Source organism: Nelumbo lutea, chromosome 4 (genome assembly GCF_056320005.1).
Source record: "Nelumbo lutea isolate HS-2025 chromosome 4, American lotus-T2T, whole genome shotgun sequence".
NCBI lineage: Eukaryota > Viridiplantae > Streptophyta > Magnoliopsida > Proteales > Nelumbonaceae > Nelumbo > Nelumbo lutea.
This window is the reverse complement of record NC_142687.1, coordinates 14,445,964-14,472,814: the sequence shown is the minus strand read 5'-3', so window position 1 is coordinate 14,472,814 and position 26,851 is coordinate 14,445,964. Positions and strand designations below refer to the sequence as shown.

General features: G+C 41.7%; 1 protein-coding gene across 10 annotated transcripts in view; it reads left to right on the top strand.

Moving 5' to 3' along the window:
* LOC148854084 (phospholipid-transporting ATPase 3-like) overlaps positions 1–26,851 on the top strand; it is a 139,452-nt gene that overhangs the window by 8,971 nt on the left and 103,630 nt on the right. For 2 of the 10 annotated variants that reach the window (XM_088941143.1, XM_088941137.1), the window contains exon 2: positions 13,587–13,646. The exons of 6 other annotated variants lie outside the window; for them this stretch is intronic. Coding sequence is in view for 2 of the 4 variants with exons in the window: in XM_088941137.1 (XP_088797263.1) it covers positions 13,587–13,646 (60 nt within the window). In the remaining 2 variants the exon portion in view is untranslated. Of the gene's footprint in view, positions 1–13,572; positions 13,647–26,851 lie in introns of all 10 variants that reach the window. 2 more of the 10 variants (XM_088941142.1, XM_088941138.1) reach the window with 2 other exon arrangements.

Below are 26,851 nucleotides of genomic sequence, written 5' to 3'. Positions count from 1 at the left end.
TGTCCAAAGGGGGACAATTTGTCATAGGTGTTTGCTCTTCCTCTTCCTGTCCCAGATGAGTCTTTTGCTGAGTCTCTTCCTCCTTCAAATGAATCAAGGGAGGATCAGTCACTTCACTCTCATTCCAGTGGTCCTATTCCTCCCCCTTTACCTCCTCGCCCTCTTTTTAATCCCAGGATATATCAAAGGCAAAGAACCAGAAATGAGCAGATTGTTTCCCCTACAACACATGAGCCTCATGCACTTCCAGTTAGAGATGAGACAACAGGTACTGTTACAAACCCTTTGGAGCCATCCTTCCCAGACCTTGATATCCCCATTGCTATTAGGAAAGGAAAAAGGAAGTGTACTGCACATTGCATTTCCAAACACCTTTCTTATAGTTTGCTCTCTCCTTCATATTTTGCCTACCTTTCTTTTATTGCTTCTAACCCATCTCCCAGGTCTGTGTCAGAAGCTCTTAATATTTCAGAATGGAGGGATGCTATGAAAATAGAAATTGATGCCCTACACAATAATGACACTTGGGAAGTGGTTGATTTGCCTGAAGGGAAGGATCCAGTAGGCTGTTAGTGGGTCTTTACTATCAAATATTATGTTGATGGCACCACTGAAAGGTACAAGGCTAGGCTGGTTGCAAAAGGATATACACAGACATATGGGATTGATTATCTGGAGACCTTTGCCCCTGTTGCCAAGATGACTTCTGTGAGAGTTATTCTATCTTTGGCTGCACACCCAGACTGGCCACTGTATCAACTGGATGTAAAGAATGCATTTTTTAATGGAGAATTACATGAGGAGGTTTATATGTCTCTTCCTCTAGGGATGTATGAAACAGATATGAATGGAAAGGTCTGCAGGCTGAAGAGATCTCTTTATGGACTCAAATAGTCCCCTAGAGCAAGGTTTGAAAGGTTTAGGGCTGCCCTTGTTAGCTTTGGCTATGTACATACACAGTCTGATCATACACTGTTTGTGAAGAGGAGAGGATTCTTGGTTGTTTACCTGATTCTGTATGTTGATGATATTGTTGTGACTGGTAACGATGTCTCGGGAATTAATGATCTCAAATCTTTCCTTCATACAAAGTTTGAGATCAAAGATCTAGGGGAATTGAGATACTTTCTTGGCATAGAAGTTGCTAGATCCAAAGATAAGATTCTTATCTCTCAGAGGAAGTATGTTCTTGATTTTCTCTCTGAAACAGGGAAGATGGGTGCTAGACTAGTTGCTACTCCTATTGATATGAGCCATAATCTCTCTGTTTCAGATGGAATATTGTTAGAAGACAAGAGAGTCTTCCAGAGACTACTTGGAAAACTTCTTTATCTATGCATGACTCGGCCAGACATTGCATACGCTGTCAGCTACATCAGTCAGTTCATGCATGCTCCCAGGGATACTCATATGGCAACAGTAGAGCGGATTCTGTGTTATTTGAAGGGCTCCCCTGGAAAGGGAATTCTATTTGCCAAGCATGGCCATATGAAACTTGAAGCCTACACAGGTGCTGACTAGGTTGGAAACATTGATGATAGAAGATCTACCTCTGGGTACTGTAGCTTGGTTGCAGGTAATATTGTCTCTTGGAGAAGCAAGAAACAATCAGTTGTTGCTCGATCTTCAGCCGAAGCAGAATACAGAGCCATGGCACATGGAGTTTTTGAACTATTGTGGCTTAAATCGGTGATGGAGGAACTGGGTATTGAGCATGATAAGCCAATGATGTTATACTATGATAATCAGGCCGCCATCAACATTGCTCACAACCCAGTGCAACATGATAGAATTAAGCATATTGAAGTTGACAGACACTTCATTCAAGAAAGAGTGGCTTCTGGTGAAGTGTGTCTACCTTTCATCACCTCTGAGGGACAGTTAGCAGATTTCCTCACCAAGGGCATTCCCAAGGCTAAACTTCAGCATGATACTAGCAAGCTTGGTATGATTGACATCTATGCTCAGCTTGAGGGGGAGTGTAGAGAAGATGGGCTGAATGGCCCATAGGCTGTTTATCCTTTTTATCTTTTATGTTCTTTGCTGTAATGGGCCTTAATCTGGGCCTATTCTTTCTTATGTTATGTCTTTTTAATTTTCTGCCAAACTAAGGACTTCTCTGTAAATTACCAAAGTTTAACTTAATAAAATAGAATTAAGGGTGTAAAAGAGATTATGTTCAAAAATCTCTCTCTCTGAACCCAAGTTGCTGCCACCTTCTTCTTCATCTTCTCCCCTCTTGAACTCTGATTTCTGCTACATTCTTTTGATTTTTGCATCTTTCTTAACAGTCCTTTCTTCTCAAAAGGCTGTTTTTCTTCTATTTTCAGATGAAGAGCACAATCTGAGAAGGTTGCACCCAGATCAGTGCTCTTGAGTTCACGGAACAGGGGTATTTTGGTAGTTTATTTTTATCTATTTGAGAGTAAAAGGTCTGTTTTATTCAAGTTTAAGTTGTGTGTCCTCTCACTTATAAGGGACAATATTGTCTTCTTGTAACCAAGTTTATTTGAGATAAATACAAGTGGGTCGACTAGAGAGGACTGATTTTTTTCCTCTACTGGCTGAACCCTTTTTCCTCTTCTTCTCTTCTTCATCTTCCTCTTCCTCTTCCTCTTCTTCTTCTCTATTTTAACCTAGAACTGAATAGGGTTGTTTACATGGTATCGAAGCAATAAAACCCAGTTTCCTTTTCTTTCTTTTCTTCCTTCCTCATTGCCCTTTCTTCTTCCTAGGTTCACCGCTAGCCATATCAAATTTCTTCGATTTTCTTCTAGCCTGATTGGAAGCTTGAGAAGAGGCCAAAAAGGAGTGGTCGTTTTCTGGTTTTGGAGGTAAGTATGCCTCTAGTTGCTGTGGTGGTGGTCATTGAAGTGGTGTACTAGATGCCCTCTATTCAGTGATACGAAGAGGGCTGTTTGTGGACAGGTATGAACAGTTTTTTTTCGCACAAGTAGTGGACTGCAAATGCTGTGTTTTAGTCTACAATATTTATCTGTGGTGGTGTGAAGTGATTAGTATGCATATCAGTATCGCTTTCCCCTCTTTATACCGGGGTATGTGCACTGAAAGTAGGATTTTCAGTTGCTGAAATTCACAACAGCAGTGGTGTGGTGGTGTTTGTACTGTGCTGAGTAGAGTGTGGTTGAAAGTAAAAAACCTTGTGTCATGTGGTGGTATTCACACTGATTTCTGTGGTGGTGTTCATACTTCCTTGTGAGGTGAGCAGATTTGGTTGAAAATGATGTCATCTGGAGATGGTAGTGACAACAAAACTGGAGTTATGATCTTTGCAGATTACCTAAATGTTCAAATGACATCTATTAAGTTGAATGGTGAGAACTATGTGCCATGGGCCAAGTCGGTGGAGGTGTTCTTAAAGGCCAAGAAGAAGGTAAAGGATGTTGAGAGGAAAAACCTTCTTTTGATTTTCTAGGGTTTAGTGATTGGGAGCAGGAGGATGCTCAAATTATGACATGGTTGTGGAATAGCATGGAACCGAAAATCATTGTGAACTTTATGTTCCTAGATACAACTAAAGAAATCTGGGATCATGCTAAGAAAATATATTCCGGGCAAGACAATACAACTAGAGTATATCAGTTGTACTAAGTGTACTTTAATTTGAAGCAAGACAGTCAAAGCTTGGAGAAATACTATGCAAGTTTGAGAAATATTCGAAATGAGCTTAATGTGTATCATCCTCTGACACCGGATGTTCAGGTTCAGCAACAACAGCATGAGCAACTTGATTTGACAAGGTTTCTGGTGGGTTTGAAGGCTGAAAATGAACCTGTCCAGGCACAAATACTAGGGGGTATGCTCTTCCCTCACTTGAAGAAGTGTTTGCCTGTCTTAGGAGGATATCTATTGAGTCTACAGAGCATTCTTCTCTCTCAGACAAATCTGGTTTAGTGGTGACTAGAGGGGGAGGTCGTGGAAATAGAGGTGGTGGCCGTGGACTTCTGGGTAATCGTGGTGGTCCCCATGTTTAATCGTGCTGGTGACCGGAGTGGAGGTCGGGACTCAAGGGAAATCGTGAAGTAATGCCCCTAGGAAATGTTTATACTATGGATTAGAGGGGCACACGGTTAATTTCTGCTATGATTTACATGGTCCACCCAGCACTTGGGCTAACGATGTTGTGATTAGAGGCAGTGGTACAGCTAGTGAAAATCAGCAAACTGACCCGACCCCCTCCACATCTACGGGTGCTTCTGGGAAGGAGATGGTGAGTGTACCCCATGCAGTATATGAGCAGTTCCTTCAGACATCTTCTTAGCAGAACACAACTACCCTTGCCCATTCAGGTATGGCTTGCTTGGCTTCCAACCCTTCATACTGTATCATTGATTTTGGAGCCTCGGACCATATGTCTGGGACTCCAAATGTATTTTCTTCACTTTCTCGGTCCTCCACATCTCAAACAGTTACTCTTGCTAATGGTTCTACATCTCCCATTTGTGGTGTTGGTGATGTTGATCTTTCCTCCTTATCTTTGTCATCTGTTTTATATGTTCCAAAGTTTTCTTTTAACCTTATGTCTGTTAGTAAATTAACCAAGTCACTTAATTGTTCCATAACCTTTTATCCCTCTTCTTGTGTGTTTAGGATCTCAAGATGGGGAAGAAGATTGGTGGAGGGCATGAGGCAGGTGGATTGTATTCCCTTGAAGGTGGTGGCCCTTCAGTAGCATTTCAGTCGTCTCTTACTCCTCTTCAATGGCACTATAGAATTGCTCATCCTTCTCTCAAGGCCCTGAAGTTGCTGATTCCTTCCTTAAATCATCTTTCGTCGTTGGATTGTGAGTCGTGTCAGCTTAGGAAATATCATAGAGCCTCTTTTAGTCCGAGAGTTGATAGTCATGTCTTGAATCATTTTTCTTTAGTTCATTTTGATGTTTAGGGTCTGTTAGAATGCTCGAGTCAGGGGTATTTTGGTCATTTTGGTGTATCTTATTGAAAGTGAAATGTCTATTGTATCTAAGTTTAAGTTATGTGTCCCATCTTCTATGAGGGACAAAATTGTCTTTCTTGTAACTCAAGTTTTTCATGAATAAAAGTTAAGTGGGTCGGCTAGGAGAGGTACTTTTGTACATCCTCTCTTCTAGTCTGGCCGAACACTCTTCTCCTCTCCTTCTTCTTCTTTCTCTTTTCTTTCTTCTTTCTTCTTCTCTACTTTGACCTAGAAACAACTAGGGTTTATTCACATGGTATCAGAGCATTAAGGTCTGGTGTTCGTTTTCTTGTTGTTGTCTTCTTCCTAGGTTCGCCGCCAGCTTCACAGTAGGTGTGATCATCCTACAACTGATCTGATTGAAGACTCGATAAAGGGCTGAAAAGGAGTTGTCATTTTGAGGGCCTAGAGGTGAGAATGCCTCTGGCCGGTGCTGTGGTGGTCGTTGAAGTGGTATACTAGACCCTCTATTCAGTGTACGAAGAGGGTTGGTCGTATACAGGTATGGACACTGCTGTCGTGTGTTCAGAAATGGACTGTGAATGCTGATTTTTTTTTGTGTGCTTCGAAATTTAGTTGTTGTGGTGCTGGGTGAAACTGATACACATATCAGTCATGTTTTTTTTTGTGTGTTTTCTTGCTCACATGTGTGCTGAAAGAAGAGTGGTAGACTGCTAATGTCCACGACAACAGTGGTGTGGTGTTGATTGTGTTGTGGTGGCTGACATATCTATGTTTTTTAAATGCTTAAAAGTGAACCCCTAGACCTTGTATGTAATCAGTTTTGCAGTTTGCAGAACAAATGTTCGATGAAATGACTGAGTAATTTCAGTAGTGGTGTGGTGGTGGTACATGGTCTTGCAGTGTGCAGTCCAAGTGTTTGATGTGTTGACTGAATGATTTTAGCTTTAGAGTGTAGTGTGTAATGTGCAGTTGAAGAAAGTGGGTTGGTGGTATTGTAAGTGAGATAAGTCTTGTGACAAGTGTGAGATTGTGGTGTATATTCAGAGGAGACATAATTGAGATGGCTTCAACTATAGTTGGGAATGACAACAAAACAGGCATCATGCTCTCCTCAGATTATCTAAGTGTTCATATGACATCCATCAAGTTGAATGGTGAGAACTATGTACCATGGGCAAAATCTGTGGAGGTGTTCTTGAAGGCCAAGAGGAAAGTAAAACATGTGAGGGAGGAGAAACCTTCGTCTAATTCTCCTGGGTTCAGTGATTGGGAACAAGATGATGCACAGATAATGACATGGCTTTGGAACAGCATGGAACCAAAGATTAGTGTGAACTTCATGTTCCTAGATACAGCCAAAGAGATCTGGGATCATGCTAAAAAGTTGTACTCTGGACAAGACAATACAACTAGGGTATATCAGTTATACCAAGAGTACTTCAATTTGAAGTAAGGAAGTCAAAGCTTAAAAGAGTATTATGCAAGTTTGAGAAACATCCGCAATGAGTTAAATGTGTATCACCCTCTCACATCAGATGTCCAGATCCAACAACAGTAACGTGAACAGCTTGATGTGACTAGGTTTCTTATGGGCTTGAAGGCTGAGTATGAGCCTGTCAGAGCACAGATATTGGGGGGATCAGCTCTCCCCTCACTTGAAGAAGTTTTTGTCCGTCTTAAGAGGACATCCATTGAGCCAGTGGAACATTCTTCCTTCTCTGATAGATCTAGTTTGGTAGTGACTAAAGGGAGTGGTCGCGGAAGTAGAAGTGGTGGTGGCAGCAGTGGCCCTCCAAGCAACCGTGGTGGGCACATGTTTAACTGGGCCAGTGGCCGGACTGGAGGCCGTGAGTCAGGGGGAGGCCGTGGAAAAGGAAGGGGTAATGCTCAGAGAAAATGTACACATTGTGGCTTAGAGGGGCACACAGTTAATTTCTGCTATGATTTGCATGGTCCACCCAACACTTAGGCTAACCATGTTACATCTAAGAGTAGTAGCAAAATTACTGAAAGCCAGCAAACTGCACCAACCCCCTCCACACCCATTTGTGCTTCCGGGCAAGAAAGGGTGAGTGTACCACGAGCAATATATGAGCAGTTCCTTCAAACAACTCAGCAGAACACAGCTACACTTGCCCATTCAGGTATGACTTGTTTAGCTTCCAAAGCTTCACCCTGGATCATTGATTCTGGCGCCTCAAACCATATGTCTGGGACTCCTGATGTATTTTCTTCCTTTTCTCGCACCTCCACATCTCTGACAGTTACACTTGGTAATGGTTCTACATCTCCTATCTGTGGTGTTGGTGATGTTGATCTCTCCTCATTGTCTTTAACATCTATTTTATATGTTCCTAAGTTCCCTTTTAAACTTATGTCTGTTAATAGATTAACCAAGTCCCTTAATTGTTCTGTAACCTTCTATCATTCTTCTTGTGTGTTTCAGGATCTCAAGACGGGGACGAAGATTGGTGGAAGGCATGAAGCCGGTGGTTTGTATTACCTTGATGGTGGTGGCCCTTTAATGGCTTTTCAGTCATCTCTTACTCCTCTCCAATGGCACTACAGACTTGGTCATCCCTCTCTCAAGGCTTTGAAGCTGCTAGTTCCTTCCTTGAGTCATCTTTCATCATTAGATTGAGTCATGTCAGTTGGGAAAACATCATCGAGTCTCATTTAGTCCGAGAACTGATAATTGTGTCTCAAGTCCTTTTGTTTTAGTTCATTATGATGTATGGGGTCCGGTTAAAGTGGTGTCATACAATGGGTTTAAGTATTTTGTAATCTTTGTTGATGACTTTTCAAGAATGATATGGATCTATCTTATGAAAGACCGTAGTGAATTGTTCTCTATTTTTCAGAAATTTCATGCTGAAATACGCACTCAGTTTAGTGTTCATATGAAAATACTTCGCTTTGATAATGCCAAAGAATACATCTCATCATTTCAGCAATACCTAAAACATCATGGAATAATTCATCAATCTTCTTGTGCCTACATACCACAACAAAACGGTGTAGTTGAACGGAAAAATAGACATCTTCTTGAAGCTGCCCAGTCCTTGATGATCAATATGCATGTCCCAAAGCATTTTTGGAGTGATGATGTTCTTACATCCTGTTTTTTGATAAATCGGATGCCCATGTCAATCCTTGGAAGTCAATCCCCTTTCTCCGTGTTGTTCCCCACTTTGTCTCCCTTTCCTCTCACCCCAAGAGTCTTTGGTTGTGTTTGTTTCGTTCAGCACTTGGGGCCTGGAGTAGACAAGCTAGATGCTCGGGCTACAAAGTGTATTTTTCTTGGCTACTCAAGGACTCAGAAAGGGTACAACCTAAGTTTCATAAATCGTTTGTGTGCCCTGATGTCACCTTCTTTGAATCAGTTCCCTTTTTCTCCAATGCAGGGGTCTCTTCTTCTCCCTCTGTGGTTCCTCTTCCTGTTCCAGTTGTGGACCCCCTTCCCATAGTTCCCACTCCTACTGCAGATGCACATCATATGCCGGTCACTACAGAGGCCGCTACTTACTCAAGTGTATACTCGCAGAAGTGCTTTGGCTCCTCCTCCACTTCAGCACCCGTCGATAGATCCTACTATTGCCCCTTCTCCCTCTGATCTTCATCTCCCTATTGCTTTGCGGAAAGGTAAACGTACTTGTACTTCTCATCCCATTTCAGACTATGTTTCCACTGCTCACCTTTCTGCTTCCCATTGCAAGTTTATATCATTACTCTCATCGGTTCCCATTCCCAAGACTGTACAGGAAGCCCTTGTCTCTCCAGGGTGGCGGCAAGCCATGGAAGAAGAACTCTCTGCTCTACAATATAATCATACGTGGGAACTCACCACCCTTCCTCCTAGTAAGCACACTGTTGGGTGTAAATGGGTCTATACAGTGAAGCATCTTCCTAATGGCAATGTAGACCGATATGATTGGCCATGTATGATTGGCCTCTCCTACAACTTGACATAAAAAATGCCTTCCTACATGGTGATCTTGTTGAGGAGGTGTATATGGAGCAACCATCAGGGTTTGTTGCTCAGGGGGAGGCTAGTAAGGTGTGCAGGCTCAAAAAGGCAATCTATGGACTGAAACAATCTCCTCGTGCATGGTTTGGAAGGTTTAGTGAAGTGGTGAAGGCCTTTGGGATGAAACAGTGTCAGGTTGATCATTCCGTGTTTAGCTATAACTCGGAAGATGGAAACATCTTACTAGTCGTGTATGTGGATGATATTGTCATAACTGGAAGTGACAACAATGGAATTGACAGGATGAAAAAATTCTTACAGGACCACTTCAATACGAAAGATCTGGGGAAGCTAAAGTATTTCTTAGGAATAGAAGTTGTGAAGTCAAAACAGGGGATCAACGTATGTCATAGGAAATATGTTCTTGATCTACTTGAAGAAACAGGGTTGTTAGGTGCTAAACCAGCAGAGACTCTTATGGAACTCAATGCCAAGTTAAGTGTGGATGCAGGTGAAGAGTTTGATGATCCTGGAAGATACAGAAGGTTGGTGGGAAAGTTGAACTACCTGACCATTACCCGACCAGATATATCATTTGCTGTGAGTGTGGTGAGTCAGTTTATGCAACATCCCCGGGTTCCTCACTGGGAAGCTATTCTAAGAATTGTTAGGTACCTAAAGGGTGCTTCAGGTCGTGGTTTGTTATACCAAAAAGGAGGACCTCTTGAGATAGTAGGGTACACAGATGTTGATTCGGCTGGCTCTATATCAGACAGGAGGTTAACAACAGGGTATTGTTCCTTCCTGGGTGGCAATCTTGTAACTTGGAAGAGCAAGAAGCAAACAGTGTTGGCAAGAAATAGTGCGGAAGCAAAGTACAGGGCTATGGCTCATACCACATGTGAACTAGTATGGCTGAAGAACCTACTACAGGAGATGGGTTTCTCAATTGACAAACCCGTGAAACTATACTGTGATAACCAAGCTGCTGTTCACATCTCATCCAATCCTATCTTCCATGAAAGAACTAAACATATTGAGGTGGATTGTCATTTTGTGAGAGAGAAAGTGATAAGTGGGGTAATAACTACATCTCATGTGAGCTCAGGAAATCAGTGGGCAGATATCTTCACAAAAGGATTGTCTCGGGGAAGAATAGACTACATTTGTAACAAGCTGGGACTATATGATATATACTCTCCAGCTTGAGGGGGAGTGTTAGAATGCTCGAGTTAGGGGTATTTTGGTCATTCTGGTGTATCTTATTGAAAGTGAAATGTCTATTGTATCTGAGTTTAAGTAATGTGTCCCATCTTCTATGAGGGACAAAATTATCTTTCTTGTAACTCAAGTTTTTCATGAATAAAAGTTAAGTGGGTCGGCTAGGAGAGGTACTTTTGCACATCCTCTCTTCTAGTCTGGCCGAACACTCTTCTCCTCTCCTTCTTCTTCTTCTTTCTCTTTTCTTTCTTCTTCTCTACTTTGACTTAGAAACAACTAGGGTTTATTCACAGGGTCCAATTAAAGTAATGTCATACAATCGTTATAAGTATTTTGTAATTTTTGTTGATGACTTTTCAAGGATAATATGGATTTATCTTATGAAAGATCACAGTGAATTGTTCTTTGTTTTTCAAAAATTTTATACTGAAATACGTATCCAATACTTAGAACTGTTTTCTCATTTCGACAATATGAAAGATCACAGTGCTCCAATAATGCAAAAGAGTACACCTCAACACCATTTCAGCAATACTTAGAGCACCACGGGATAATTCATCAAACTTCTTGTTCCTACACCCCACAACAAAATAGTGTAGCTGAATGGAAAAATCGACATCTCATTGAAACTGTTCAGTCTATAATGCTTAATATGAATGTCCCAAAGCGTTTTTGGAGTGATGCTGTCCTCACATCCTGTTTTCTCATCAATCGGATGCCCATGTCCATCCTTGGAAGTCAACCCCCCTTCTCAATGTTGTTTCCCACTTTGTCTCCGCTTCCTCTCACTCTAATAGTCTTTGGGTGTGTTTGTTTTGTTCAAAATTTGGGGCCTGGTTCAGACAAGTTAGATGTACGAGCTACTAAGTGCATCTTCCTTGGATACTCCAGGACTCAGAAAGGGTATAAGCGCTATAACCCTATAAGTCATTTGTGTGCTCCGATGTCACATTCTTTGAATCGGTTCCTTTTTTCTCGGACACTATGGTTCCTTCTCCTTCCCCCATAGTTCCACTTCCTATTCCTATAGAGGATCCCCTTCCCGTGGTTCCTATTCTAGTTGCAGATTCCCCTCCCATTCTAGTTCCTACTGAGAGGCCACCAACCAGACAAGTGTATGCTCACAGAAGAGCACCGACCCCTCCTCAAATTCAGCCCTCATTGACAAGTCCTATGGTTGCATCTTCTCCCTCGGACCTTGATCTTCCTATTGCCCTACGGAAAGGTAAATGTACTTGTACTTCTCATCCTATTTCACAATATGTTTCAATTGCTTACATTTCTACTTCCCATCGCAACTTTACATCATTACTATCATTTGTTTCCATTCCCAAGACTGTCCAGGAAGCCCTCACCTCCCTAGGGTGGCGACAAGCAATGGAAGAGGAACTATCTGCTCTACAACACAATCACATGTGGGAACTCACTACTCTTCCTCCTGGTAAGCATGTTGTTGGGTGTAAGTGGGTTTACATAGTGAAGTATCTTCCAGATGGCAGTGTGAAACGATTGAAGGCCATATTAGTGGCCAAGGGCTATTCTCATTTGTATGGTGTGGACTATATGGAGACATTTCCTCCTGTGGCTAAAATTAGTTCAGTTTGGGTGTTGATATCATTAGCTGCTATGTATGAATGGCCTCTATTGCAACTTGACATAAAAAATGCCTTCCTGCATGGTGATCTCATTGAGGAGGTATATATGGAGCAACCACCAGCGTTTGTTGCTCAGGGGGAGGATGGTAAGGTTTGTAGACTCAAAAAGGCAATTTATGGACTGAAACAATCTCCACGTGCATGGTTTGGCAGGTTCTGTGATGTAGTGAAAAACTTTGGGATGAAATAGTGTCAGGTAGACCATTCTATGTTCATCCATGACTCAAAAGATGGGAAAATCTTGCTAGTGGTGTATGTGGATGATATTGTCATAACTGGGAGTGACAGTAATGGGATTGAGAGGTTGGAGAAATTTCTACAAGACCACTTCAATATGTAAGATTTGGGTAAGCTGAAGTATTTCCTGGGAAGTGAAGTTGCAAGGTCAAGACATGGAATTAACTTATGTCAAAGAAAATATGTTCTTGACCTGCTTGAAGAAACAGGGTTGCTAGGTGCTAAACCAGCAAAGACTCCTATGGAATTGAGTGTCAAGTTGAGTGTTGATGCAGGTGAGGAGTTTGATGATCCTAGAAGATACAGGAGGTTGGTTGGAAAGTTGAATTATTTGACTATTACCCGACCAGATATATCATTTTCTGCGAGTATGGTGAGTTAGTTTGTGCAACATCCTCGAATTCCTCATTGGGAAGCAGTTCTAAGGATTGTTAGGTACCTGAAAGTGCTCCAGGTTGTGGTTTTCTATACAAAAGTGGAGGGATTCTTGAAATAGTAAGGTATACAAATGTTGATTGGGTTGGTTCTGTATTAGGCAGGAAATCAACTATAGGGTATTGTACCTTCCTTGGCGGCAATCTTGTAACTTGGAAGAGTAAGAAACAAACAATTGTGGCAAGAAGTATTGCAGAAGCTGAGTACAGGGCTATGGCTCATATCACATGTGAACTAGTATGGTTGAAGAACTTGTTACAAGAGATGGGGTTTTCAGTTGACAAACCCATGAGACTATACTGTGATAATCAAGCAGCTGTTCACATCTCTTCTAATCCAGTATTCCATGAGAGAACCAAGCATATTGAGGTCAATTGTCACTTTGTAAGAGAGAAAGTGATCAGTGGAGTGATAACCACATCTCATGTGAGCTCAGGAAATCAATGGGCAGATCTCTTTACAAAGGGATTGTCTCGGGGCAGAGTATATTATATTTGTGACAAGCTGGGACTATATGACATATACTCTCCAGCTTGAGGGGGAGTGTTAGAATTCACATCTCAAGGGGTATTTTGGTAATTTAGGTTTATCTATTTGAGAGTGAAAGGTCTGTTTTATTCAATTTTAAGTTGTGTGTTCCATCACTTATAAGGGACAATATTGTCTTTCTTGTAACTAAGTTTATTTGAGATAAATACAAGTGGGTCGACTAGAGAGGACTGATTTTTGTCCTCTACTGGCCGAACCCTTCTTCCTCTTCTTCCTCTTCTTCTCTTCTTCTTCTTCCTCTTCTTCTCTACTTTAACCTAGAACTGAATAGGGTTGTTTACAGTTCTGATACCATGTAGTTCAACAGTAATAAAAGAGAGGAAAAAAGGAGAAGGAAGAGAGAAGAAAGAGAGTTCTATTCTGTGTAAGGCTAGCGGTGCCTAAGTTAATATTTATACTTAGGGCGACAACTTATAACAAATAACATAGGAAAAAAACCAAAAATGCCCTTACTATGCTGCCACATGTTACAATATTAAATATTAGTTTTTTGTTTGTGTAATAGATTAATAGATTATTTTGTTGATCTATTACAACCATTTACATTTTCTGAGTTAAAATTTTTCTTCAACTCATTCTATCATGAAGCTTTGAATCTTAAGGTTTACAGGGCAACTTCAAAACATGTTTAATGATTTGGAACAAGACAATAATTTTAAAAGGTGTGCCTCAGTGCCTATACTTCTTTTATCATTTCATAAAATATCGTTCTATATTTTGCATATTTTACAATGTTTCCACCATGTTTATAATTTTTATAATATTTCCATACAATATTTCCGACATTTCTGACACGTTTCTTATATTTGGATGGCCAACATTTCCATTAACATTGACATTTAAAACCTTGGTTTGTATTAAAGTGTTTCATTCTAATAACGCAAAAGAGTACTTTCATAGTTCATTTCAAGCATATTTTGACACATACAGTATTATACATCAGTCATCCTATTCCCACACTCCATAACAAAATGGTGTAGCTAAATAAAAGAATCGACACATTAATGAGATAGCTTGTGCATTATTACTCCAGATGTTTGTTCCTAAAACCTACTGGGGTGATGTTGTTCTCACTTCATGCTTCTTGATCAATCGTGTGCCTACATCTGTCCTTGCTGGGCATTCTCCCTTCTCTATCATGTGCCCTTTAGGATCCTCCTTTTCTATCCCTCTGTGTGTTCTAGTATGTTTGTTTTGTCCATAGGTTGGGCCCTAGACACGATAAACTTGACTCCCAGGCAATCTAATGTGTCTTTCTTGACTTGTCCCGATCTATTATCCCCTGACGATGGATGGAATTTCTTATCTATAATCCCCTTGTTCTTGTCCCGATCCACATGATCACTTAAGTTATCACGTAGGTCAGGTTTTTTCTTACTTCGACCTATTGCTAGACCACCCCTGTTCCCAACCGGTTCGAACAATGTGACTCGGCCTAAAGAATCAACCCCACCCTCTTTCTTGCTTTTTAGTTCAAAACATTCTGAATTAATTACCCTAATTAGATTACTTGTCGTTTGATTTTCCCCAAATGACATTTCCACTTCTTGCTTTAACCTCTCTTGCATGCTAGTCTGCTCCCCCATTCCCCTACAGCCACATGTTCTCCATCCTGTCCAGTCAACATTGTCCTCAACCTCAGTTCTTCTTCCCCATAGTGATGCTTCAACTCTTGAAACCAGCCATACCCAATACCACACACTTTCTGTGCAGATTTCAAATGAATGAGGCATATTCTCTGGCTTGATTCCTGCAAATCGAAGCTCAACTGCAGGCAAGTTTCATTGGTTTATCCCCAAAAGAACACCTCCCAACGTTTGTACAGTATTTCCAAGGACAGGTTCACTCCATAGGTTGAATGGAAGTCCTAGTAGCTTTATTAGGACACTTCCTTCTCCAAGTTCAACCTCATTGCACCAGACCTCAATCCACAATAACTGTGTTAAAGCTCAATTCCACATCTCCAACATCAAGAACTGTTTTTCTCTCTGCAAAAGGTAGCAGAGTTGCATCTACTTCGACTCCCACCTTCTGTGCAACTGCATCCAAGATTTTGTTCTAGTCCTTAACCCACTTGTCAGCCGCCAAGATCATTCTCCTGCTCCACTTATCATGCAGAACTTCAACCTTTTTACTTTCTTCTGTACAAGTTCTCTCTCTATACCTTTTTCCCTCCTTTTTTTTTATTAGCAAAGAAAATTCATTTAATAAATCATTAAATATTTGATATAGGGGAAATAAGATGGGGTTTTTATAGTTCAGTCCACCCCTAGGGTGGAGCTAAGATTTCTAGGGGTGGACTGAATCCTGCCCATGGATTGATGCCAAATTCACGGTTAGGATGCGGTTTAGGGGGGGGGGGGCTACTAGTAGACTTGGAGGGGGCTGCAATTTCTGATTTCTAAGGTGTATTACAGTCCACTTATTCCATCCCTAAGATATGTATCCCAGGACACAATAGATTACAACAAAGCCCAAAATAAGGAGGGTCTATCAACTTGAGAGACATTGTGAATTTTCCCACCAATTCCTCCACTCTTTACATTACATCCTTCTTCCAAAGCACCACTAATCCTCCGGAGGATCCCTAAGACAGGGACATTGCCTAGCTTATTATCCCTAGACCTTCAAATACTTCTAGCCCATCTATCATAAAGATTGACCATTTAGATCCTTGAAGCAAAACAACATCCGGTTTCTCCTTCTAAGAACATCCTTAATTAATGCTCTCTTCCTCGCATTCCCTAACCCTTGAACATTCCAGCTGATCAACTTCATTGCTAAACTTCAAATTTTATATCCCCTACACTAACAACCTTCTTACTTGCTCCCTCTTCTTCTACCCTTCCTCTCACTGAACTCTCTATCTCCCTCCGCATCTAATTTTAACCTCTCGGCCTCACTTATCTTCCTTTTTCTCACCTTCCTTTCAGTTTTCTTAAACCTTATATAGGTTTTCAATTCATTAGAATCCTTCACTTTACACTCCTTCCAGAGCTTTGTGGCTTGCCCCTTCCTAGAAACTCCTCACTAAACCACTCGCATTACTTGATAACCTCCTTACAGACATCCTATCTAGGAGTGGTTCTTCATTGTAGTAGTTGAATAGGACTACAATCTGTCCTAGGTTTAATGAGAAAATAGCAAACAAAGATTGAAAAGAAGAGGATAAGAGAAGAGAAGAAGAGAAGAGGAGAAGAAGATATCGAAGGTGGGAATTCAGAAAAGAGAGAGAGACTTACTACAGCCACCCCACTCTTATAATTTATATTAATATTCGAATGAGAGTAAAAGGGCTGAATTACCCTTACTGCTTATGCGGCAAAAAAATAAAAGAAAACTAATAACAATAAGCTGAAATAAACTACCAACTAACTGAAATAACTAACAAAACTAATTGCTAACTGCAGTCATATGAACACAGTAGGGACCGCATCAGTGTTCTCTACACTCCCCCTCAAGTTGGGAATAGATATTTGTCATTCCCAACTTGCATAGGTCTGCCTCTAACTTCTTCCTTGAAACAGCCTTGGTGAAAAAATCTGCAAGCTGCATGTCGGAGGTAATATATGGAAGACACACTTCTTGAGATGCAACCCTTTCTCTAATAAAATGCCGGTCCACTTCAATATGCTTAGTTCTGTCATGTTGTACCGGATTATGGACTATATTAATAGCAGCCTGATTATCACAGTACAACATTAAGGGATTCTCATAAGCAATACCCAACTCCTCAAATAGTGATTTCAACCATAGAATTTCAGCCACACCATTTGCCATGGACCTATATTCAGCTCCAACACTGGAATGAGAAACAATATTTTGTTTCTTACTCCTCCAAGAGATAAGATTACCTCCTACAAAAGCACAATATCCATTTATCTAGAGGTAGATCTTCTATCATCAATGTTAGAATGTTAGAATGAAGTCTCTTTGTATGAGTATTCGGCTGATAAGAGTTCTTATTAGCCCATACTTAAGTTTAAGTTATCCTGTAACTGGGCCTGTGTTAATGGGCCTAAGCCTGTTTAATGTTTTAAGTTAACTGGGTGTCCCATCACTAATCAGGGGCATTCCAATAATTACTTGTATCATTGTACTACATTCAAATATAAATAATAACATGGTCGACTGGGCAGTTTTGTTCGACATACTGGTGATGTTCTTCTCCTCTCCTCTACTTTGAATACAGCTCTCAAGCTCACATGGTATCAGAGCACTAGCTTCTCTTTGGTTTCAGCCGGAGCACTAGCTTCTACTCTCTCTTCTCTTGCTGTTCTTTCCATCTTCTTTCTTCTTTTCTGGGTTGCTAAAAAAAACTAGGGTTGTAAGAGAACAAAGCAGATTCGAACCTAGGGTTTCCCTTGGTTGTAGGGCTCAAGGGAGGTAAGGCCCAGAAGTGGATGTCCTACTAGGTTCCTTTTTCAGCAAATAGTAGCTATTTGGCTACTAAGAGAGGTCTGTATAAGACAGACCTAGTTGATGACTGATTTCAGCAGTCCTAGCCCTAGCCGAAAGGGGGAGAGCTTCTCCACAACTGCAGCTTCGAAGCCCCAGCAAAACCAGCATAGCACAGTGGTAAACAGCTCCAAGTTCAGGTTGGTTATCAGTCCGGAACCTCCCACCACTGCTGTACCCGAACTGCTTCAGCTCAAGTGAAGATTACCTAGGGAGCTGCCAGCTCCAGATTGTCCAGCACTATGAACACTTCGGCGAGCTCTAAACCTACTCTAAGACTGAAGTCAGCATGTCCTCACTATCCGGAGAAGTTTCCTCCAGAGATAACAGACCTGCCGCAAGGTTATCTAACATGGAAAACCCTAATCTGCACAGTTTACAGATTACAAATGTGTTGCTGGATGAATATAACTTCAGAGAGTGGTCCGTCTCAGCAAGGCTGTTCATTACTTCTTGTGATCTCACAGGCTATCTGGATGGATACAAGAAAGAACCTGAAGTTGGCAGTCCTAAGCATGTTGTGTGGCGCAAGGAGAACGCCACAGTCATGTCTTGGTTGCTAGCCTCTATGACTCCTCAGGTGGCTAGAACTGTTCATCATTTCCCCACAGCCGCTAAGATTTGGGAGAAAGTATCCAAGACCTACGGCCAGAAAAAGAACAGTGCTAGAATCTACAGATTGAACAAAGATATTGCAGCTCTAAGGCAAGGAGACATGTCCGTGGCAACATATTTTGCAACCTTGGAAGGCCTTTGGGAAGAGCTTGATCATCACTTGATATTGGATTGGGAAAATGCCAGGGACAAGGAGAGACATGCCAAGCAAATTGAAGAGAGCAGAGCCTTCAAGTTTTTGGCTGGCCTAGACCCAGTATATAAGGGTATAAGGTCACAAATTCTAGGGAGAGATGAATTACCGAAGCTTCACCATGTTTATTATCTAGTGAGGAATGAAGAAGTCAGGAGAAGGGAGATGCAAGTTGACTCCCAGACACAGTCAATTGAACTATCTGGAGAACATTCAGCCCTAGTCTCCATTAAGGGAAATAGATGTCCAGACAAGAAGTCCCTCAAGTGTACCCATTGTGGTTGTGAGAAACACACAACGGAGAAATGTTTGGTCTTGTATCCTCATCTGAACCCAACTACTTTGAGAAAGAACAAAAGACAACATAAGGGTCACACAACAAGTGGGAATCATCCACCAACAACAGTAGTGACAACTCACAAAGTACTCCGACAGTGTCCTCTTCCTCCACAGGGCAGGCTGCCGACTCCTTTGGACCAAGTACTTTGGGCTTCACGGTAGGGCAGGCTGCCGACTCCTTTGGACCAAGTACTTTGGGCTTCACTGTTAGTGAGGTAGAGATTCTCAGTCGGGCATTAGCCCGTCTAAAGAACAATTATTTAGCTTCCACCTCTCTTGCCATATCAGGTACAATCTCTGCCTTTAGTGCAACTAGTTCCACTGATTCCACCTCTTGGGTGATTGATTCCAGAGCAACTGACCATATGACACATATGTCATCCTTATTCTCTTCATATCATTTGTTGTCTGGCCAGGATAAGATGAGAGTGGCTGATGGTTCTCTCTCTACCATCTCTGGAAAGGGGGTGGTTGACCTAAGCAAGGACCTCTCTCTTAAATCAGTCCTACATGTTCATAGTATTACCTCAAATCTTTTGTCTGCTTCAAAGCTTACAAAAAAATTTGAGCTGCAGTATAACTTTTTTTCCTACTCATTATGTCTTCCAGGATAGATTGACGAGGAGAACAATTGGGAGTGGTCATGAGTATGGGGGCCTCTACTATTTTGATGCAGACATTGGCTCAGCCCTACAAGCTTCTGCTACTACTAATCAATAGCTAGGCGGCACCTGTGGCATGATGGGCTAGGTTATGTGTCTTTCTCTTCTTTAGCAATGTTGTTTCTCGAATTGCTTAAGGGAATTCCAAGTCAGAGTTTAATTTTTGATGTGTGTCAAATGTCAAAACAATGTAGAACAGTGTATCCAACTTCTAGTAATGAAATTCGAGCTCCTTTTGATTTGGTTCATTCTAATGTTTGGGGACTGTAGAGAAGATGGGCCGAATGGCCCACAGGTTGTTTATTCTTCTTGTTATTTTGGGCCCATCCTGTCAATGTTAAGTTATTTTTTTTAAGTTCTTTGTAAATTCTGCCCAACTAAGGGCCTCCTTGTAATTACTCAAAAATATCTAATAAAACAGTGTTAGAGGGTTGAGATAGAGACTGTTCGAACAGCCCTCTAAAAACAGCCGAACAAGAGTAATAATACACAGCCTTGTTACAAGGATGTTTCGGCAGATTTTAACAGTCCAAGAAGAAGAGAAAAACAGCCCAGAAATTTCTGGGTTAAACCAGATTTAATGCAGTTGAAGGTAGTACAGAACAACTAGGATTTTCGAACACTTCAACAGTCCAAACACAGTCGAAGGTAATGCAAAACAGAACCAGAAAACTGAGCACAACTTACAGTTCGAGCTTCAGCAGTCCAAACACAGTCAAGCTTCAAAACAGAACCGAGTTGTTCCCCTTCCCTTTTTTTCCTTCTTCTTCTCTGATTCTTCCTGGTCACCGAACCCCTTCTCCAAGAGATTCTAGTATTGGGCTTGTCCAATGACCTCCAAGAATCAGGCAATACGTGACTAAGCCTTCATCCCTAGGATGTTCAAGTTCAGATATGCTCTGTACCATGTTGAAACTGAAGAGAGGAGAGGAGAAGAGACTTGTGTGTTTCGGCAATGAGGGTTCTGAGAAGAGTTTTCGAACAGTCTCTATCTCAGCCCTTAACACTGTTTTATTAGATATTTTTGAGTAATTACAAGGAGGCCCTTAGTTGGGCAGAATTTACAAAGAACTTAAAAAAAAAAACTTGAAATTGATAGGATGGGCCCAAAATAACAAGAAGAATAAACAACCTATGGGCCATTCGGCCCATCTTCTCTACAGGGACCTTCACCCATTGTTTCCATTGATGGCTTCCGTTACTTTATCAGTTTTATTGACCATTATTCTCGGTGCACATGGATTTATCTGTTAAAAGGGCGAGATGAAGTACCACGTATAACTATGGCTTTTTGCAAGATGATTGAAACACAATTTGATAAAAAGATTAAGCAATTCCGGTCAGACAATGCGGCTGAATACTTTGAAAGATCCCTGAACTCATTCATGGAAGATGTAGGCATGTTACACCAATCATCCTATGCTAATACCCCTCAGCAAAATGGGGTTGTGGAGCGCAAGAACAGGCACCTATTGGAGACAGCTTGAGCCCTACTATTCCAGCACAAAGTGCCCAAGCAATATTGGTCTCAAGCTATACTCATTGCATCATACCTGATAAACCGGATGCCATCTAAGGTATTGGGTATGAAGAATCCTTTCTCTGTTTTGTGTCCCACTCTTCCAGAATTTCCTCCTCCCCCACGGGTTTTTGGCTGTACATGCTTAATACATGTGAAGGATCGAAAGAAAACCAAGTTGGATCCCAAGGCTACAAAGGGAATATTTTTAGGGTACTCTCCTACACAAAAGGGGTACAAGTGTTATGATCCTGTCTCAAAGAAAAAGTATGTCACCAGAGATGTATTCTTTTTTGGGTCTCAACCCTATTTCCAATCTTCTCAGAATCCTCTTCAGGGGAAGACTAGTGGGTTGGAAGAGGATTCTCAATCTCCCTTCTTTTTTGTTCCCCTTTCATCACCTTCCACTACATCTAGCTGTGACATTCCGGGTCAACCTAGTGCGACTCCCAATGTGCCAGTTACTTCTCCCGATACTGCATATGCTCCTGAAGGTTCCAGTAGGCAAGAGAAAGAGATACTTATAGACAGCAGAAGGAAGAAGGGCCCTCAATCTCATGATTGCAACCAGTTGAACTCAGATCAATCTGTCTCTGCAATCCAAGGTTATTCTGACTCACACACTTCGGATTTGGATCTTCCTATTGCTCTCCGTAAGCCAGTTCGTTCTTGTACCACCCGGCATCCCATAGCTGATTTTGTTTCTTACTCACACTTATCTCCTGCCTATCACTCCTTTGTGTTTGCTCTTTCCTCAGTATGTGTCCCTTCCAGGTACTCAGAGGCGGCATCTGATCCAAGGTGGAAAGAAGCCATGAATGAAGAGATGAAATCCCTAATGAAAGCAAGAACGTGGGAATTAGTGGACCTGCCAGAGGGGAAAGGCACTGTTGGGTGCAAGTGGGTATTCACAGTAAAGCACAGGGAAGATGGGTCAATCGAGAGGTACAAGGCCAGACTTGTGGCAAAGGGATTTACACAAAAGGAAGGAATTGACTACAAAGAAACCTTTGCCCCAGTAGCAAAGCTCAACACAATCCGGGTTCTACTATCACTAGCAACAAATTTCTCTTGGGAACTCCATCAGTTGGATATGAAGAATGCCTTCCTAAATGGTGATCTTCATGAAGAGGTATTCATGGAACCTCCACTAGGCTATGATGTTGGAAAGAAGGTGTGTAAACTAAGGAAAGTGTTTCAAATGATGCTACAGTAACCCGAACCAGGAAGTGAAGGAAGAAGAAGAGGAAGAAGAAGAAGGAAATAAGGGTTTATCGAAATCTGATGGATTGCCCATCCAATCGACCCCTTTAATCTTTATTAGAGTCTAATAATCTTTTACAAAGACTAAATTGCCCATACTTAAGTGTGGGGAAGAGTACTCTATAAAACTGCCACATAAGCAAACTACTTAACACACATAAGATGACTAAACTACCCCTATTCGGCTTACTTTAACACTCCCCCTCAAGCTGGAGAATATATGTCATACAATCCCAGCTTGTTACATAGGTAGTTCACTTTCCCTGAGATTAGAGCTTTTGTAAACAAATCTGCCCACTGATCATTCAAGCCCACATGTTCTGTACTTATCTCTCTAGCAAGAACCTTTTCCCTCACAAAGTGGCAATCAACCTCTATGTGCTTTGTTCTTTCATGAAAGACAGGGTTGGAAGAGATATGGAGTGCAGCTTGATTGTCATAGTACAATCTCATAGGTTTATCCATGTGAAACCCAATTTCTTTTAGGAGATTCCTGAACCACACTAATTCACAGGTAGTGTGAGCCATGGCCCTATACTCGGCTTCAGCACTGCTTCTGGCCACAACCGTCTGCTTTTTACTCTTCCATGTCACAAGATTTCCTCCAAGAAATGTGCAATAGCCTGTAGTAGATCTTCTGTCATTCACTGAGCCTGCCCAGTTTGCATCTGTATACCCAACTACTTCAAGTTTTCCTCCTGGTTTATACAATAGCCCATGGCCTGGAGCTCCTTTCAAATACCTTATAATTCTAAGAATTGCATCCCAGTGAGGTATACGAGGGTTCTACATGAATTGGCTGACCACACCGACTACAAAGGAGATGTCAGGTCTCGTAATAGTCAGATAGTTCAACTTTCCCACTAGTCGTCTATATCTTCCAGGATCTTCAAATACTTCTCCTGTATCACTGCTCAACTTAACATTTGATTCCATAGGATTCTCAGTCGGTTTTGCACCTAACAGTCCCGTTTCTTCCAATAGATCAAGAACATATTTCGATCAAGAACATATTTCCTTTGGCACAGATTTACTCCTTGTTTTGATCTGGCAACTTCTATTCCCAAGAAATATTTTAATGTTCCAAGGTCTTCTGTTTGAAAATGATTTTGCAGAAATACCTTTAGTTTGTCAATCCCCAATTTATCACTGCCAGTGATGACAATATCATCCACATAGACCACCAATAAGATCTTCCCAGCTTCTGAGTCATAGCTGAACACAGAGTGATCAACCTGGCATTGCTTCATTCCAAAACTCTTCACCACTTTGCTGAACTTCCCGAACCAAGCACGTGGTGATTGCTTCAATCCATAATTTGCCTTCTTCAGTCTGCACACCTTACCATCCTCCCTCTGAGCAACAAACCCAGGTGGTTGCTCCATATATACCTCCTCCACTAGATCACCATGGAGGAAGGCATTTTTTATGTCAAGCTGAAACAGAGGCCAATTATACATAACTGCCAGGGAAATTAGTACACAAACAGAACCAATCCTAGCCACCGGAGAGAATGTCTCCATGTAATCCACTCCATACAACTGTGAGTAACCTTTAGCAACAAGTTTGGCCTTCAGATGCTCTACACTACCATCTGGCAAGTGTTTCACAGTATACACCCATTTACAGCCCACAGCATGCTTACCAGGTGGGAGAGTAGTAAGTTCCCACGTTTGAGTATGTTGAAGAGCAGAAAGTTCCTCCTCCATTGCCCGCTGCCACCCAGGTGAACTAAGAGCTTCCTGAACATTGTTAGGTATGGAAATAGAGGACAAAAGTGAAACAAAGTGGCGATGTGAGGTAGAAAGACGAGATAAAGAAACAAGATTGGAAATGGGATGGAGGGTAGAACTGCGTTTACCTTTCCGTAAGGCAATGGGTAGGTCAAGGTTTGAAGGTTCAGCAATAGGTGCCACGAGAGGATCCGCAGATGAGGTAGAAGCTAGAGGAGGGGCCGGTGTCGTTCGACGTGTATACACTTGTTGGATCGGTGGTCGTCTGGTGGTGATCGGCACTGGATGAGGTGATGAGTTGGCTCCAACAACAGGATCTGGAACAGGATCACTGACAGGAAGAGGAATAGGAAGTAAGGGTGGAGACAAGGGAGCTTCAGGACTCGAGAAGAAGGGTACAGACTAAAAAAAGGTGACATCAGGGCAGACATAGCATTTTCGGGTAATGGGATTATAACATTTGTACCCTTTTTGAGTCCGAGAGTAGCCAAGGAAGACACATTTAATTGAGCGCGCATCTAGCTTGTCTATTCCAGGACTTAGATTGTGGACAAAGCACACACAACCAAAGATATGAGGAGCTAATGGAAATGGAGATAAAGTGGGAAACAAGATAGAGAAGGGGGACCGACCATGAAGAATGTAGGAGGGCATCCTATTAATGAGAAAACATGCAGTGAGTACATCATCACTCCAAAACCGTTTAGGAACAGTCATGTGGTGAAGAATAGACCGAGCAGTTTCAATGAGCTGACGGTTCTTCCGTTCAGCTACCCCATTTTGTTGAGGGGTGAATGCACATGAGGTCTGATGAATAATGCCATGCTGTTCTAAATACTGTTGAAATGAAGTAAGAAAGTATTCATGACCATTATCTGAACGAAGAACTTTGATTGGAACACCAAATTGTGTGCGTATTTCAGCATGGAATTTTTTGAAAAATGGCAAATAATTCACTTCTTTCTTTCATTAAGTAAATCCATGTCATTCTTGAACAATCATCAATAAAGGAGACAAAATACTTGTACCCATTATAAGACTCTATTTGATTGGACCCCAAACATCTGAATGAACCAAAGAAAAAGTACTCAACATACGACTCTCAACTCTTGGACTGAAGGACACATGACGATGTTTCCCAAACTGACATGACTCACATTGGAAAACTGACAAATGTCTTAATGACGGGACCAATATCTTGAGAGCCTTGAGAGCCTTGAGAGATGGATGTCCCAGTCGGCAATGCCATTGTAGAGGAGTAAGTGAAGTCTGAAGAGCAATTGAAGATCCACCACTATCAAGATAATACAATCCACCAGCTTCATGCCCCCCACCAATCTTCTTCCCCGTCTTGAGATGCTGAAAAACACAAGTGGAAGGAAAGAAGGTAACAGAACAGTTAAGAGCTTTGGTTATTTTACTAACAGACATAAGATTGAATGGAAACTTAGGTACATATAAAACAGATGATAAGTGCACAGAAGCCATGTCAACATTACCAACACCACAGATGGGAGATGAGGACCCATTGGCAAGAGTAATAGTTTGTGATGTGGAGGTTTCAGAAAGAGAAGAGAACACACCTGGAGACCCGTTCATATGATCTGTGGCTCCAGAGTCAATAATCCAGGGAGAGGTTTTAGATGACATGCAAGCAATACCTGAGTGGGCAAGTGTGGTAGTGGTATGTTGTAAAGTAGTTTGAAGGAACCGTTCATACTCATCATGCGATACACTCACCATCTCCCTCCCAGAAGTAGATGTAGAGGTGGAAGGAGTTCAGTCTGCCTGTTTACTGTCACTGATGTCAACTTCACGTGCTACAGAAATTCACTGTGTGTCCTTCCCTACCACAATGAGTACACTTCCTTGCAGAGTTATTCTTCCCTCTGCCACGGCCTCCCCCTGAGTCACGACCACCCTGACCAATCATGGAACTGCCACGGCCACCCCGGGAGGCATGTCCTCCCCCTCTTGTACTATGTCCACCTCCTCTAGCTGTCACAAGTGCTGATCTATCGGACTATGTGGGATTTTCTGTCTGTCCCAAAGAGATTCTGTGAAGCCATGAGAATACTTCCTCAAGTGTAGGAAGGGTGGAGCTCCCTAATATTTGGGCTCTAACTGGTTCATACTCCGGTTTCAGCCCAACCAAATATCTTGTAACATCTAGTTGTTCCCTTTGCTGTTTCTGAACTTTAATATCTGGAGTGAGGGGATGATAGACTTTGAGTTCATTCCTTATATTCTTCATGCTGGCATGGTACTCTTCTAGTGTTTTGTTTCCTTGTTGCAAATCAAAGTACTCCTGATAAAGTTGATATACTCTCGTTGTATTATCTTGTCCAGAATACAACTTCTTAGCATGTTCCCATATATCCTTAGCCATATCAAGAAACATGAAGTTGGCACTAATTTTTGGTTCCATACTGTTCCATAGCCAAGTCATGATTTGAGCATCTTCTTGTTCCCAATCATCAAACCCTGGGGAGTCAGCCGATGGTTTCTCATCTTTTATGTGCTTCACTTTCCTCTTTGCCTTGAGAAAAACTTCCACAGATTTAGCCCATGGAACATAGTTCTCCCCATTCAGTTTAATTGAGGTCATCTGTACACCTAGGCAGTCAGGGGAAACCACCACACTAGGTTTCTGATCATTACACCCATCTCCTATTGCTGCCATGGTACCTTTCACAGTTGCCTCTAACCTGAATTCTCATCAACAAGCTGACTGCTGTTATCCAGAAATTGATGTTCCAGCACTTATAGCAACCCCTAAACACAACAGTGGATACACACGCCTTGTTCTTACTCACACTACTGCTGATTTCACAATACCACGAACCACATAAGAATCAATTTAACACTTCAGTAATCACATGTAAGCCCTCTTACTACCACTCAATAAGGATTGTGCCACACAACCACCACAACATAGTCAAACCTGTTATACCCAGTTCAGACTAGTTTAACACTTTTAAGAGGGCACAACACAGCCACAAAAGTTCGGCTAGGTCACAGCATTACACCTTACACCACTTGGCCACTTACAGCAGCCCTAACCCCACTAAACAACTTACAGTAG